At 35.9% G+C, this 18,322-nt stretch overlaps 1 protein-coding gene across 1 annotated transcript in view; it reads right to left on the bottom strand.

The window, feature by feature from the left end:
* The window catches only part of LOC131853481 (apoptosis-stimulating of p53 protein 2), a 122,487-nt gene that overhangs the window by 8,862 nt on the left and 95,303 nt on the right, over window positions 1-18,322 (bottom strand). The window contains exons 5-10 of the mRNA XM_059204414.1: window positions 9,849-10,042; window positions 8,111-8,267; window positions 6,906-7,724; window positions 6,408-6,773; window positions 5,499-6,146; window positions 4,817-4,899 (exon numbers count right to left, since the gene is read on the bottom strand). Of these exons, the coding sequence (XP_059060397.1) occupies window positions 4,817-4,899; window positions 5,499-6,146; window positions 6,408-6,773; window positions 6,906-7,724; window positions 8,111-8,267; window positions 9,849-10,042 (2,267 nt within the window). The remainder of the gene's footprint in view (window positions 1-4,816; window positions 4,900-5,498; window positions 6,147-6,407; window positions 6,774-6,905; window positions 7,725-8,110; window positions 8,268-9,848; window positions 10,043-18,322) is intronic.

The raw sequence follows: 18,322 nt of genomic DNA, 5'->3' as shown, positions 1-18,322 counted from the left end.
CTGAAATACAGATTTACTAAATCGGTTGAATTCATAATATGTAAGTTCAGACAATTCAACAGAATCTCTACCCGGTAAATTCAGGAAATGGCTGTTTAAGGCATCTGGGTTGTCAAATGACTCAGGAATACAGTCCCCATGCATTTTCTTTGGGAGAACAGATGTTTTAAGGTTGGACCATAACTTTTTAGGATTATGAATGTGATTGTTAATGTATTTGTTATAATAGGCAAATTTCTCTGAAACAATGGCTGCCTTTACTACGGCTTTCATGTCTTTATAAAAAAGTTTATGCATTTCTAATTTTGTTTTTTTATACCTTTTATGGCTGTTGTCTCTGATCTTCATCATTTGTTGCAGTGTGTCTGTCAACCATGGAGGAGATGGATGCTTAATTGTCAGTGTTTTCACTGGAGCATGGAGATCAAATAATCCAAGCATAAAATTATTGAAGGCTACAACCATTTCATTTACATCTAGCTAGTCCCTCTATATACTTCCAATCTATGCTGTTGCAATCTTTATTGAATTTTTCTATTATTATATTCTTTAGAGGTCTGTATGTAGTACAGTATGGTACCGGTTTAACTCTGTTTAAAGATAGCTCCGCTGATATCAATGCATGAGCACCCAATTCTGGTATATAATTAACTGTCACATTTTTAATTGTAGGAGTATCAGAACAAATTACGTCAATCAATGTTTCACTGTGGTCTGTGAAATGTGTTGGTTCATTTACATATTGATTAAGAGATGTGCACTGAAGAAAATTTTGAAAAAGCCTTACTTTGTTGTCATTGTTTAACAAATTTATATTAAAATCTCCCAACAGAAACAAATGGTCAAATCCAGTAAATGCAGTTATGGACTCTGTCAGTGCATCCAGAAAAAGATTGATGTCTTGCCATGGTGGACGGTATGCAGTGCCAATAATGACTGTGGCCGTATTTATTTTAAAACGAATCCACAACTGCTCGACATTCCCATCACCCGGGTGGGGACAAACCCTGGCACCTATGTTATTTCGTATATAAAATCCTACCCCCCACCACGTCCTCCTCGCACTGCGTCGGGTCGCGGGGCATGGCGCAAGCGATAATCTGGTACCAACGGCGCACGGGCCTCCTCCCCCTCCCTAATCCACGTCTCATTTATTGCCACAATGTCTATAGAATATCGGCCCATGGCGGCTACAAATTCGTCCTGTCGAGTACACAAAGAACCTGCATTGAAAAGTCCCAACTTAATATGACGCGATTTGAACTCTATTTTAAGTTTTGTAGCAATCTATATATACATTGTCTGATATCCATATAATATGTTGCACAAATGCTATGACTTGTTATAAAATGCAGGTAAATATATACTAGATACATTAGACATAACAACCACATGATGTCAATCAACACAGCCGCACATCTACTCCACCAATTGACTAAAAAAATTAACATTATATAAGCCAACATTCCATAGTAATAATTCAGTACACTAAAATATATGTTTTCCCACCCATTCTTCATTATATTACTATACATATTACTACACATACAAAGAATTGTCCATTCACTATATTTCATGGTGGTTATTCCTAACTGTTCTTCTACTAACAAATATAAGAGCCAATACATATTTCTACATTCCATGTACATACACATATAAACATTAATAAAATGAATCAAATTACAAGACCAATGTACACATACTACTAGTGCAAACAATTTATAACTATAGCTTAAACCAAAAAAATAAAGAGAATTTGCTAAATAAATGTTATACTGATATATACTTATCATTATTATTTGTACACAAATACAGGGATCACAGCACCCATTGCCTAACACTATAAAAATATTCCTACATTTGATAATTCTTTGATTAAAAATAATAAATATATTAAAATGCAACCTATACTTTATTATTAGGACTAACCACTTCACTGCCAAAAACCTTAATAATGTCTGTTTCAAGTTTTATTCTATGCGCTATACCGTCCTGGCTCCTGCGTGCAAAAATCTTTCCATTTCTTGTCCATATATACCTCCAGCCCTTTTCACGACCGGCTTCTCGGGACTTGTAGAACAGATTTCTATTGTATCGAGTAAGTCTTTCATTTATATAGACTCTATGTGCCTCTCTCGATACTTCCAGGTCTAGTGTCGTAATTCCTCGCCTTACTCGAGCGCTTTGGAGCAGTCGGTCCCGCAATGAGCGTCGGCCGAACGTAACAACTAGAGGGCGCGGGCGGCCGGACGCCTGCTCGCCCCCCGCCGCGCGGCGCCCCCCCACTCGGGACACGGATACTATGTCGCGCTCCTCCAGCGGCACACCCAGCTTGGCTGCTACCACCGATGCTATGTGATACGGATTTTCTCCCTGTAACTCCGGTATGTTCACTATCTCAACATCGTTTGAGAGTAACTCCTGGTCTCGTTCATTTAACTGGGATTGTAACGAATGTACCACTTCCTCTAGCTCAGCTGTGCGGCCCACACCAGCCTCCGAAACCTTTTGCTCTACTACGTCTAGCCTTCGCTCCATGTTGTCTATTCGAGTGTTACAGGCGGCGACCGAAGCTCTGTATTCTGCCATTTCCTGACGAAGAACCTTCATTTCTTCTCGCACACATTTCAGCTCACTTCTAAAATCTTTAATTTCCAGTGCCAGCTCTATTTTAAACTCCTCCGTGGTATTCAACGCCGTGCAATCCATCGATTCATCATCCGCCACATTCTGCCTCTCACGCTTGTCCATGGTATATGTGCTGCTCATACCCTTTACAGGTGTTTCGGATGAGTTATCTCTAGGCATGTTCATTGAGCACCCAGGACAAATCCAGCCAGGTCTAAGTTTAGCTAAGTTTGGAAGCCCCAAACAAGCTGCGTGGTAAATATTTTTACATTTAGTGCATACAGCACCATCTGCCGGTGAGAGGAACTTTCCACAAGCACCACAATTTACAACCATTCTTCTGTGTCAAATAAAATAGATCGCTACTTATTGGTGTTAACGCGTGTCAACAGATGGCACTGTTATCGATCGATACTTGTTGATGTGAACGGGTGTCAAAAGATGGCGCTGATAACTATTTACTTAGTATTGTAATGCACTGAATTTTTCAAATATACCGTCACCAACGAACTTCCAGATCGCCACTATCACAACGACTACTCTGCAATTACTGTATATTATTATTAGATAACACTAAATATTAAGTACTGGATCACTGCTATTAAAATAAACAAATTTTCACAACAATTATAACTATATTTTTATTTTTAACAAATAATTTGACGTAACGATGTACTGTACACCAAGACGTCCGTGACGTCACTCCGTCAGATATAGTGTTATTTGCGGATGATACTTCGTTAGTGTTTAAAATTGGTCGCCAATGTAATCAATTAGACGATGTAAATTATGCTATCTCTGCTATACTAAATTGGTTCACATGTAATGATCTATTATTGAACTCCAACAAAACTAAGTGCATTAAATTCACGCTGCCTAATGTAAAACAAGTAAATACGCAGCTATTGCTTAATGATGAAATAGTAAATTTTGTTAATGATACAGTTTTTTTAGGAATAACAGTGGACTCGAAGTTACAATGGGGGCCCCATATTTCAAAATTAGCCAGTAGACTTAGTTCTGCTGCTTATGCAATTAGAAGGATAAGGCAATTAACAGACGTGGCGACGGCAAAACTTGTATATTTTAGTTATTTCCATAGCATTATGTCATATGGCATACTGCTATGGGGTAAAGCTGCCGATATAAATACTATATTTATTTTACAAAAGAGAGCCATACGTTCTATTTATGGCATGGGTTCTAGAGAGTCATTACGTCAATGCTTTAAACAATCAAATATCCTCACCGTTGCCTCACAGTACATTTATGAAAATATTATGTATACAAGGAAAAACTTAGATAGTTTCAAGAAACTTAAAGACTGTACAAGTAGAAACTTACGCAATAAAAATAAGCTAATGTTACCTAAATGCCGTCTACACAAAGTTAGTAATTCATTTTATGGTAATTGCGTAAGATTCTATAATAAACTGCCAGAGTCTACTCTAAATCTTACAGAGAGGCAATTCAAATCTTATATTAAACAAATGTTATGTAAAAAAGCCTATTATAAGATAGATGAATTTATAGATGATAGCAATATATAGCAAGAATAAGTTTATTTGCGGACAACGTTATAATTTTAATTTTCATACTGCTTTCTTGATATATGATAGCGTAGCGGCTTTTGTATTGATTGCCGCATGCATCCTTATGTAAAGTGCGAATACTGTAACTACCATATAGTAATTTTTGTAGCTGTGACGTGGTCGTGTGGAATGAGTAGTCATGCTCACTAAAATGTCCAGACATGTGGCGGCGTGGTGGGCCGGGTCAATGGGCTCCCTAAAATATGGTCGAGCGCAGTGATGGCTGGCTCATCCGTCATACTCGTGAACGAGTGCTGCTTGTAGGGACTGGTCTGCTCTTATCACTACGACTGATTTAATCTTATTGCAAGATTATATTTGACCCAAAAAATTAGTGCTTGTTGGTAGTTTGTATTCACACGTTTCGACTTGTAAATGTAAACTTACAAGGATTATTTAAAAGAGCAACACACAAGTTTCTTGCTCGTTCTTCTTGTGATGAGACAGCTTTCCGAACGAGTGGTAGATAAAAAACAAATTGTTATGACTATTCAAAAGTGCTTAAATTAAGTTTATTTGAATAAATGATTTTCTATTCTATTCTATTATTTCTATTCTATTTAGTAGTATTAATAATGTAACAAATAGAAACTCACTTGACAATCTCAAAGTGTCCGGCACAGATTGCATTGTGCAGAGCTGTGATGCCTTCGTCGTTGGCCGCACTCGCGTTTTGAACCTGAAACCAGAATAGCAAATAATATAATAACGCATACCTACTTCATTAATTCCTGCATAATATTATAATAAATAACCCTGGACAATTAACACAGCGCCATCTAGGCCCACAGTAAGCGGAGTTTGTGTTATAGGTACTAGAGAACTGATACAAATACTTAGATTTTTTAAAATATATATAGATAACAGCCAGACCGATACAGACAATCATATGAATATAAACGTGTGCGCCGTGCGAGGAATCGATCCCGCGACCATCGGAAGTAAAGCGGTGTGCTAACCGCTAGACCACTGAGGCCGTCTTGAGAAAAGTTCTTAGCATTCCATGGATCGACCGAGCGGGTGCCGGGTCCATCGTGTGGCAGAGAAACTCCGAACAGGTAAAATAAAATAAAATGTAAGAAATGATCGTAGTACTCACAAATCGCTAAATAGTATTATTAGTGCATCCAATTCAGTTGCAGGAGAGGATTGCTATCAATTAGTGCTATTGCTAGTAATACCAAATCGATCACCAAGCTGTTCTTCAGACATTGTTAAACATTTAAATTTTATTAATTTTGCGTCACATTATTTCAGGATATCATATAAATAAATTACCTGTGTTGCTGTTTTCTTGACCAGTTCCAATTCTCCTTCTAAACTAGCATCCAATAGCAACGCGAGCGGATCAAAACTCACTCTTCTTGTCAAAGGTGCCTTGCCTCCTTGTTTCAAGTTGCCTTTCTTTGATCGCCTCAGTACATTCTCAGAGCCCTGAGAATCCTGACCGTTCAAATCGACCGAACTGATCTGTTCGGCTATATCTGCCACACTGTATTTACTTTCCTCTTGTCTATCACTTGTATTCGATATGTTGTTATTTAGTGCCCTATCAACTTCATCTTTAGGCTTCGCTTTATCCTTTAGGCCATTCTGCATTTCATTTGGTACGGAATCCAATGTCAAATGATCCATTTCAGGAAACAGGAATGCTGGTGGCATCTCAATGCGACGGTTGATGCTGACGCTGATACCGTTCTTAGCTGAATTCATGTTCCGAAGTTTAGGTTGTTGTTCGTTTAATGGTGGTTTTCTTATCGTTAGTGGGCGTGCTTTGATAATCATATCGTTGCCACCATTCGGTTCCTTCTGATTCTGCTGTGAATCACTATCATTCGACTCTGGTACAGGTATTGTTGGCATTGGTGTGATCTCTGAGTTTTGGTTGAAGCCTGCATCGTTATTTGCTGACTGTCGCGGTGGTGTCTGTAATAAAAATTTAAGTATTTTAATTATTTACAAATAATACAATTCTCATAAATTTCTTTCACATGGTTTATTCATTTATTTGGGTCTTAATCAACATCTCATTCCATTGGGGAGATCTTCATCCCTTTTTACAATATGTACATACGAATATAAACTAATTTCCCTTATCTTATTAATTGTTGTTGTAATTTACAAGATTTCTCATTCCACTACAAATAAATCCAAAATCTATAATGTATAGTTAAATGTGACACATACCTTTATGGCAGGTTTCGGAGGTAGTGCTGGCTTCGGCGACTTATCAGTACCGCTGACGTCAGGTGTGGACAACGGTGTACTGGCGCTTTGTGGCGGAGATAATATGATGCTTTGAGATGACGTATTCTGCCCACTGAAGTTATTCCCCGTACTAGTTGACAGTCCTGACGCCGTGTTTCTAACGATCTGGGGTTGGGAAGTCACCACGTTACTAGCTACATGATTTGAAGATGGTGCAGAAATGCTTTGGGTCTGAACGGTCTGTGGCTGGACCGGTTGGATCTTAGTGGATGATGTCTGATAGATGGGTGATGGTTTCGCACTCGAGACCTGAACCGCTGTGGGTGCTACACTTGATACAGGTTTCTGGAAGGAATGAATGATTGGTGATATTTACAGATGATATGAGAGTAGCAATGACATGATATAAGCTGAAATGACCTATTGTAACTTAAATGTGAGAAAGATGCACTAGAATTTAAAGTGAAAAGAACTTACCCCAAAGCCTATAGAACTGCTAGTTGTCGTTGTATTAGATCCAAAACTCGGAGAACTTCCTTTAATAGTATTACCCTGTTGACTCTTCCCCGCGCTGTTCTTCGAGCCTTCGTTGCTCTGACTATTTTGACTTAGCCTAGAATTTTGTGGATATGCATGATTCTCTTTCCCCTCCTGGTTACACCTACTGGAGGAGTCAGATTTCTGCAACTGATATGTATGTTCCTGTGGATCTGTGGTTTCCGTTTGACTTAGAGGTGTCGCGAGACTTTTGTTCACTACTGTGAGTGGCGTTGAATGTACAGTCATATGGTTTACGTTTATATTCGCTGCATTTTTATCTTCGTTGTTCTTGCTGTTATTCTCAGGCTTTAATTTACCATTTGTACTCTGTGGAAATTTGGTGTTATATGGCAACGTTTGATATTTCGGATCCGATTTACTTGCAGCAAACTCAGGTAAGAATTCTTGTTCGTTGATCTTCAATTCTTTACCAGTTTGGTTGCTGTTCGAACTGCTTGTACTATTTGGACTATATTGTGGTTTTGGATAATCAGAATATTTATTTACATGTTCGAACATGCCCTTTTGCTCGTAAGCATTGCTGATACCCTGTTGTACGTGGTTGATGTTGTCATGCTTAGGGTATTGATATTGGTCTCCTGGCTGTACATGAGGGTAACCATTGTAGAGTGGATTCATCATCTGTTTCTGCTGCAAGTAATGGGCTTCTTGTTGCGTCATGTGGGCTTGCATATTATCACATTGTGTAAGCTGTTTTAATGGCACGTTGTTTTGTATTACATTTTGCTTCATTGCCTGAAATAATAAAAATAATACTGTTACAAACACCCGGAGTTGAGATTTATTATTAGTATATTTTGCACAAGACAAAATACTTTGTGCTATCTATCTATATAGACAGATTGCTTCCATGCTGTTTTCCGGTTTGAAGACTACTTTATGGCCGGGATTTTTCTAGACGCCTAGACAACATTATAATTCTCAAATATAGCCATTCATAAACCACGATGTATTCTTGTAATGCTGTTCATATCTACAAACTATTCAAGCGCATTGCACCAGTAAGTATCAGTTCAGTATCAGTTACTTTGTTATTCATAGTTTAAAATGTAGTACACATGTCTACGTATAACTTTTAACTAACCTATATATATATCTTAAGTAAATGAACTTTGTGTTACCTGGAAATTTGCATTGTGGCTAACACTCTGAGCATGAGGCACATGGTTATAAGGCTCGACGGCGGCAACATTCCCTCGCGGCTGTTGGTTCTTTGGTTGACTATTCGCGCTGCCCGTGTAGTTTGAAAGCTGCTGCATAGGCGTTGGGTTATTCGTTCTAGAAGATTAAAGAGATGCCATGACAATATTTTGTTTCTAAAGATAAAATTGCAATTGAATATTGAATTGAATAGCCGATGTATGGATATTTACACTTAGATTGCATTACATCTAGACAATAAACATATATTTTAAAATAAATAAAATAAGTGCTTTTGTAAATATCACTTTTTATTCTATTGAATAATTAGCAGTTGATTAGATTTCATCATTTTAATTAAGATATTCTTCTCCATCTCAATTATATTCTAGAATTGTCCCAGAGTCAGGTTGATGTCGTCTTTCCAATGTATTAAATCTTTTGGAAATACCGTTAATAAAAACATAGCTGCATTCCGGAAAGCTTGATTTTGCATTAAGTTAATTATTGCAGTAGGTATCCCCAAATATACAAGTACTATATAGTCCTCCATAGCGTCAATACTTGAAATGGAAATATGCCTAGTATCCTGTTATATATAACATGGTATGTAAAAATATAGCAAGAACTGATTGTAAAAATCTATAATCTAAAATCGAATTTAGATTATCCCTGTAAATATCGGCCTATCGTTTTGTAATAAGGTGGATAAGGTTGTCGATCAGTTGATGATGATTTATGTCCGCACCGCGTCGTAATAATCTTTCTTGACAAAGTATTGGTCCTCAGATATTTCGTTGAGGAAGGAACTTTTTGACATTCGGTATTATTTTACTTTTAGTTGGATACACAGTTGTTGAAGAGGGCTGATCACAAAATGGATGGGTTAGATGCGTCTGAATTCACTGTGGGTGGATACGAGTTGGAAAACTTGGTTTGGCCCTTCTAGAAAATAGATTAAATTCCTCAGACAGTCAGTAGATTTTAATTTTAAATGGTCTATCTTGTGGAATGCCGGATCTAAAAAATCCGTGGCTATCTATGCCAAAGTCACCTAGTTCGTAGAATTAAAACTACTCCAAAATAGTAATTACTGTTATCTTCAGCGTCAAATTCAGATTTGAAGAAATTCACCTCTTTCTAGGAAAAATACATACATATACGAGTAAGTCCGATTTGCGATGTTAAGTGAAATCCCGTTACATGTATAAAATCATTAATAATACAAATGCTACATCAGACCCGGCTGCTATACCTAAATCTGTATCTCTACTACTATACCAAATTAACGATATGTAAAAGGCAGGTGCTACATTTATTGCAGCATACTAGGTCAAACAAATTTGGCAAATTTAATTTTAAAAAAAAATCTCGTTATTTGCGACTCGTGTACCTTTACTCCCTCCTGTTCAGGTAATGCTTGCTTGATTGAATAATTTTTGTTTAGTGACATTAATTTAATAGCATTTGCTGCAATCAGCACAGTAAACTGAACCTAAGCTTTATTATGTATAACGATCATATTTCAAAAGCATGTAACATTACCAACTAACAGTACATTTAATTTATCGTATCTGTAATAGATATATATGTTTTGAATGAAGTCATTTTTGATTTGTATTTGAAACAGTAGCTACGAGAGTTACACCAATTAGCTTGTTTCACGACATAAATAAATGCAGGTCAATAGCATCCTTCACCATGCTCATCATTAATTACCTTTGCTGCTGTTGCTGCTGTGGATGGCGGTGCGCGGTTGTTAGCTGTCGATTGAGTGCTCTTTTCCTCAACAGGCGTGCTTGTAACTCGGAGACCCGCCGGTCGATGCTTCTCATCTCCTCTTGCCGCGCCCCCAGCGCCGCCCGTTGTGCCGACAGCCTGCCGTTCTGTTGCTCGTTCAGTTTGTTGCGATACTGTAAATTGAGAATTATACTAAATTAGTACAAGCACCTTTACTTTTTCTAACTAAAGTAGTCTTTTATGTAATTCGAATGGCAGATAACCTGACGCTACTTGTAATGGTAAGTGGTAACCATCACCTATTGCACTACGAAGACCACTCCAAAGGACTAAGATCCCATAGGTATTATCTTGTAATTTAATTGCGTAATCGAATTCCGACTGTAATTGAATTTATATCCATATTGCGACACGTATTCCGCCTCTGAACGAGGCATCTTCAGGCAATGAAAAGATTTCGGATATATAATAGTTTGGAAGCCTAATGTTAACTGTTCGGCGAAAACTGCGCCAGATTCGCAACTACATTTTCGCATTAATTAATTTTAAAATTTTTAAAAGCATCAATTAATTTTATTTTAATAAAGGATTTTCTATTCTATTCTACTAGAGTAGCTGTTTAATGTTTAACAAAATATTTTCGTTCAAATGTATTTACAAAAAAATTAAAGAAAATATCTCTATTAGTTGTGTAGTTCTCATAGGAAAAGTTTTGCTTAGTTTATGACCAGGCGCTGTCTAAGACTATTTATTGTTACACCTTGGAATAAACACGCCTTTGTAAAAGTAATCATAGAAATTCATTCAGTTTTATTGAAGACATCAAATATAATTTAAATTTAAACCGTAATCAATATAATATGATTTAAAATAAAAAGTACTATAAATACAATGTAATTATCTAGCTATTTAATATCATGTTGTGATCCGTTGATTAAATAAGTAATAAAAGATCAAAACGTAACTTTTCAAAGTGTTCATCTACTGGATTAAAGATTAAATCGATTGGGATGCGAACTTCCATAGTAATTCTTCCAGAAAATTGCTATCTCGTTATCTTGGAAGTAACGTGGCAAAGTTCTTTAAAAGTATTCCGTCACCACAGTATATAATTCGAACATCGATAGATCAGTGTGCCAGGAAAGTTCGACACTAAATGTCTTAAGGAAATAGGAATTATAGATAATATTATCTAAACTGTGTTTACTTCCAATCCAATATTAAGGCCAAAAGAGAACAGGCAAATATAAAACTTAAAGACATACACTGGCTAATAGGCAGACAATCAGCTTTAAGCCTGGAAAATAAGGTTCTTATGTTCAAATTCATCTTAAGACCTTTATGGACATATGGTATAGAGCTATGGGGATCGGCAAGTCATTCCAATATCGAAATAATACAGCGTTACCAAAGTAAAGTGTTAAAGACCATAACCTTGGTACATAAAAAACCGGGAGGTGTATGACTACACAGAGATCACAACGGTGCACGAAGAGATAAAACGCTCCTGTAAGGCTCACAGGCAGAGACTTCAACACCATACCAACCCTTTAGCAACAACTCTCTTGGACTCTAGGAATTACGTATGCAGGCTGAAAAGGTCACGTCTGCCTACGATTTAAAAGAACAGATGTATATAAAAGAAGGACCACATTATTGGATGTGGTAACTCAAAGCGACAGATAACGAAAGCTATAAAATCTGATAAAAGCTAATTGGCTGATCGCAGATAGATAAGAAACAAAAAAACTTCCAAGCCAACCAATCCGTGGTAGATTTAGTAACATATCCTTTGCGTGAGTACCTTAGGCTCACCCATTTCAGTACATAGTAACTTGCTGAAGGGAGAATTAGGTAACTATACAGAATGAGTCCTCTAGGAGGGGAAGAGAGTTGTTTATTAGCTGAAGGTTGACATTAAACAGTGACTATACAAAATAAGTCCTTTAGATAGATAGATAGATAGATAAATTCTTTATTCACAATTACAGACACATAACATACACGAGATACAGAAACAACACGAATTAATAAAAGAAATGTAGGTGACTTTACGTGCCGCAAAAGTGAAAAGGCAACCAACTCAGCATAAAGCTACAGATAACTCTGCAGCGCTGATATTCTGTTGGCTCCTTACTTATACTATACTTATTACTAAGGAAATGACATAAATATTAAATTTCGAGCTCTTTATCAAAATATAAAGTGTGAATAAACTGTAAATAATGTGTTGAATTATATTATTAAACTACGTATACTACATAAATACTATAACAAGGATTACACATATATTGATATGGTGATGATCTTTAAGGGAAAGGAGATTAGTAATGTGGAATAATAACCCCATTGCTAGCAATGTACCATGTCAGGTTGATATCCACGTGGTTCCCCCTGAAAACCATCGTGATAAATTCCTAACCACCCTATCCAATCCTAACCACGATGGGCTAACTGAGCTGATCTCATGCTCATATTGTCTTACTCTACACCTGTAGAACCTGGCGGGACACCTGTCCCGCCAGGGTAAACCGTCAGCGCAAGCCAGAACATCATTCCATTATCATCCATAAAAAATGCGTCCTCTAAGAAGTTATCAGTTTTTTTTCGGACTTCTCTAATGTTGTTGGCCGCAGCTGGCCTTTACAGCTTCACCGTACGATAGAGGGCGAGTGCAGATGGCTCCAAACCAGCGGAAGGAAATTAATGTGTATATACCAAGAGTTCAATGAACTAGAGTCAAAAGAAATGAATTCCAAAATTAATAAAAAGTGAATTAACAAATTAATAAATAGTATATAATGTTATTTATTAAATATACTAAACTTTTAGCTTAGTACATTCTTTTAATAATCAGACATGATTGTCTAATTCTTTATATATATATACGTAAGAGTCATGACCCATTAAGAAAGAAATTCAAAAAGGCAAATATTCTCACCGTTGCTTCTCAATTTATATATTCAAATATCCTATATGTTCATAAAAATCTTGACTTATTTTCAAAAAACAGCAATATTCATAATATTAATACTAAATTTAAAGACTAACTTGCTATCCCCAAGTATCGTTTAGAAAAAGTCAATAGGTCTTTTATGGGAATAAGTATAAAAATTTACAATAAGATGCCAAAGGATATATTGGAATTACCCTTAAATAAATTCAAAACACTCATATTCATATTTACTGAGCAAGGCCTATTACTCACTAAACGATTACTTGAATGACGAGCGTGCATGGCAATAGTTTTCATGTTCGGGATTTTCATTTAATGTTAGACATAGACACCTATATAAATACCTATGCATTGTAAATAAACTGGCTTAAAAAAAAAGTAATTCAATTGAGTTTCTTGCCAGTTCTTCTCAATTGGATCTGTATACCGAACTGGACGGTAGGGAAAAAAATATAATGTAAAAACTTGACGTTCATAAGCGGCTAAAATGTCCTACATGAATAAATGATTTTTGAATTTGAATTTGAATTTGAACTTAGATATTTAAAGATTTATTACTAATATTATAAACGCGGAAGTTTGTGAGTATGAATGTATGTTTGTTATTCTTTCATTCAAACGACTCAATGGATCTTAATGAAACTTTACAATAATATAGCTTATACATCAGAATAACACAAGCTATATTATTCACTCGTGTGAAACCGCGGCCAAAGCTAGTAGATATATAATATAGTATAATATTTAGATACTTTTGCTGATATATTAACATACATCGCTTTACTTCATAACCGTTTGATGAACCGATAACAGATCAAAGACTCCTTCCAAGCGCCATCTTCGATTTCCTGCGCCAACAGACTCGCGAGAAAATAAGTGACATGTGCGAACAAAACGGGACCATTCAGGGTTCCGTATTACTTGCATCTTGCTTGTATATTTGACGACCTCGGTGGTCTAGCGGTTTAGCACACCGCTTTACGACCGATGGTCGCGGGTTCGGTTCCTCGCACGGCACAAACATTTGTATTCATAAGTATGATTGTTTGCATCGGTCTGGGTGTTTTCTATGTATAATATGTATGCAGAATTTGTTCTTTAAAGTTTTTAAAGTTTCTGAGATTAAACTTGTAAAGTATTTTACTATTGGATAGCCCACTTATTGTAGGGATGAATATCACATTCTGATAATAATCATATATATTCGGTGGTCTACCTTTATAGCGCCTTACACCGATCATCGCAGGTTACTTAGGATTTACTATTTACTAACTGACGCACCCAAAATCTTTTTAAATTATAGCCTATATATTCTGATATGTAAGCTATATTATTGTAAAGTTTTATCAAAATCCGTTGAGTAGTTTTTGCGTGAAAGAGTAACAAACACTCATCCATACTCAGAAAATTTCGTGTTTATAATAAGTCAGATTATTACTAGTTTAATGGCATCCACTGTTGATCTAAACATATAATATATATATATTACGTTTCTATTACTAGTAGAGGATCCCCAGATTCCCGAGCATCGTTATCCACTCACATGCGTAGAATCAAACTCTTTAAATGTCGGCCAAAAGCGTTGACATGGAAAAATTCATTCGCATGGAATTGATTAAGCCCAAGAATGGATTTGTAGTAAGATAAGTCGCAATGATATGATAGACGGTGAGAATATCTGAATGGGGATTACATTGTCAGGTTCTGACCCGACGAGCCGTGCCGACGATCGTTCGATTGTCGCATTTTTAAAGATAGCAACCGATGCGTCATCGGCACAGTCCGTTCGGATTAAACCTGAGATTGCGGGCCCAGGTTTGTACCCAGTGAGATACAATCGAAATGGTTCCGCTGACCATAGCCAAGAAATGCTGATCAAAACATTCAAACACATAAATCATAGATAGTGACTGAAATCGCTGCGATGAACTTTGGTTTGTGTGAAAATATTTGTCAAATAATATAGAAATGGTAAGAAATTTCAGAAAAGACATTATGTTTGTCTCAAATTGAAATAGATACACCACAAGTGATGAATATGAAATAGAATTATTTTAAGTAATAAATTTAATATAAGCACTTATATATTTATAATAGCTGTACACTCGACTTCGTCCGCGTGGAACATAACTTTATTTTGCTAAAATAAAGGTAGCCTAAGTTACTCCTTATTACATCAGCTATGCTAGCTAGCTAGCTAGCCAAAAAATGCCCCGTCAAAATCGGTCCAGCCATTTCAGAGAAATTAAACAAACATGACATAAAAAATTGCTTTAAAATCCGTTGCGTAGTTATTTATATTCATAGTTATTTAATATTATAAACAGACACTCCAAATTTTATTTATATGTATAGATACTTTGTTTTACACTATGTAGTGAAGAAAAAAATAAGCACTTGAATTTTATCAGTTTAATTAGTTGAATAGTCATATTTTTTTTATTCTAAAAAAAGTGTAACGTAGTCATCACTACATTCAAAATTGTGTTCTTTTGAATAGATGTAATTTTATATGTAACAATAGAAGTGATATGAAAAAAATCATTTAGATTTGCTGCTATATATCTACTGAACATCTCCATCAATAGTCATAACACCAGCTGTTTTTTTTAGGACTAGACAGAAAGCTGTCTCATCACAAGAATTACACTAACAACCCCGTTTCTCCCCTTTATACTTCAACTAAGTTTACATTTACAAGTCGAACACTGTGAATACAAACTACCAACAAACCTAATTTTTTGAATCAAATATAATCATTAAATAAACCGCTTCAAAATCCGTTGTTTAGTTTTAAAGATTTAAGCAAACATAGGGACGGACAGACAGCGACAGCGACTTTGTTTTATACTATTTAATGATGATAAATTTACACAAAACAGTAATGAGTTCTACATTTAACTTTCACTAAGTAATAACGTTTGGTTATTTTGATAATAACTAAAATAACTTGATATTTTTTCAGTGTTACAAATATTATACCTAAATATGGAAGGTAACTAAAGTTTTAAAGACAGAATCAATTGATAAAATTTTTATATTAAAATAAACTCAATCACATTTGAATAGTCATATTATTTTTATTCTACCGCTCATTCGGAACGCAGACTCATCACAAGAAGAATGAGCAAGAAACTTGTATGTTCTTTTGAATAGATGTTATTTTAAATAAATAATTGCACAATAACAAGTAAAAGGCAGATAAGGAACACAGAAACCGCTACGCACTCATTCCTAGCGTCTGTTAACAGAAATTCTTCTTATCTCCCCTTGTGGGATTGTCGAAGCTATGATCTGGTCGTGACAGACTCCGCTCTGAGATTACCTTTGTTGACATTCATAGTATCAACATAATCCGGTTTTAAATAAATCCATCCAAAGATCAATCTTTACGGTAGATCTTTAAACGGACCGGCAATCATTATCTTACAAAACAGATATATATATATATATATCTATATATATATAATACTACTAGCTGACCCGAAAAACGTTATTTTGGCATATTAATAAATATTGCTATTAAGATAATTGGGGTCGATAGAAGAATAAAAATTTAGAGTTGTATATATTTTTAATGCAACATAATAAAAAAATAATAATTTGTCCAAAAAATAACATTAGAGGTCGACAACCCTTATCACTTAAAAATAGATAGTAACAGATTCTCAGACCTACTAAATAGGTATATAACATTTCATAAAAATCAGTCAAGCCGTTGTGGAGGTGTATGGTAACAAACATTGTGACAAGAGAATGTTATATATATATATACAACATTAAAAATAAAAAATAAATATATTGGATGGTCTCTTTTCTCATTTCAGAGTATTTCAAAAAGATAACACACCGAGTATACGTATAAAGTTTCATCAAAATTGGCGAGACGAGTATTGAAACTGTCTATATCACTCAGTTGTTAACAATGGACTAGTTACACCATTGCTACAACGGAGAATAAGTCTACTTATGACTTATTCTCATCCTTCAAAAACGTAACAATCAGCGCAGGCCATTCCAATATCAATATATGATACATATACCACCACAAAAAAAAATTTGAAGTGGAGTCAACCAAATTCTTCCACTTACAAAAAAAATTTTGGTGTCAACAAAATTCGAACTCGCTACCTAACTACTAGGGGGTGTAACCATACATACCGGTGGGCAAGACGATAATAAAATGAAAGCCGCTCTTTTAATCTTTTTTTTTTATACGCAGGGGACAAACGAGCATGCGGCTCACCTGATGGTAAGTGAATATCGCCGCCCATGAGCACCCGCAATACCAGGGGAATTGCAAGTACGTTGTCGGCCTTTTAAAAAGGAATAAGCTCTTTTCTTGAAGGTTCCAATATCGTATCGGTTCGGAAATATCATTGCTGGAAGGTGATTCCACAATGTGGTTGTGCAATGCAAAAACTTTCTAGAAAACCGCACTGTGGAGGACCGCCATTCATCCAGATGATCAAAGGTCTTTTCAAGTTAATTTCAAAATGTTCAGGGAAAATTAGAGAAGCGAGATTAATTCAGGAGTACGCAGGGGACCTTTAAACAGATATCGCCGTATTGGGAACACCGAGCGTTTGCAAACGAGACGTCGTTACCGCCAGATGGGAGGCAATAAGCCCTTGTATGAAACATTGCGAGTAATAGTTTTAATATTACCAGAGCCAATGTTATTGTCACCATTACAGCCGCTTCGGTTGAAGAATAGAATAAAATAGAATAGAATTAAAAAAAAAATACATTGACGCACTTTTTATAATAATAATAATAATAATATCTCAGGACAGACACAGCGCCATCTAGTCCCAAGCTAAGCGGAGCTTGACAACTGATATAAATACATGAATACATTTTTTTTCTAAATAAATACATATTATACATAGAAAACGCCCAGACCGATACAAACAATCATACTCATGAGTACAAATGTTTGTACCGTGCGAGGAATCGAACCCACGACCATCGGATAGTAAAGCGGTGCTAAACCACTAGACTACCGGGGCTGTCAACTTTTGAATAGTCATCAACAATTTGTTTTAATCTACCGCTCACTCGGAAATCTATTTCATCACAATAGAAATGAGTAAGAAACTTGCGTGATGCTCTTTTAAATATATCAATACTAATATTATAAAGCTGCAGAGTTTGTTTGTTTGGACACGCTAATCTTAGCAACTACTGATTCGAATTGATTTTTTTTTTTTGTGTTGGATAGTCCATTTGTCGAGGAAGGCTTTGATAAACATTACGCTACGACCAATAGGAACGGAGCTGTAATGAAAAATATTGCAAAAGGTGGGGAAATACAACGCAGACGAAGTTGAGCTGGTCAGCTAGTATAAAATAAAGAACATAAAGGCGGTGAAATTACATGACATGAAGGTCTCGTTGGTCTTGCGGTTTAACATACAGCTTTACTCCCAATGGTCTCGAGTTCGAGTCTTCGCACAGTGCCAACATTTGTATTCATGACTATGAAGTATGATTG

Source organism: Achroia grisella, unplaced genomic scaffold, assembly GCF_030625045.1.
Source record: "Achroia grisella isolate CSIRO2021 unplaced genomic scaffold, CSIRO_AGI_Agris_v1 utg1062, whole genome shotgun sequence".
Classification (NCBI taxonomy): Eukaryota; Metazoa; Arthropoda; class Insecta; order Lepidoptera; family Pyralidae; genus Achroia; species Achroia grisella.
The sequence above is the reverse complement of the archived record's forward strand: the minus strand, read 5'-3'. Positions and strand labels throughout refer to the sequence as shown.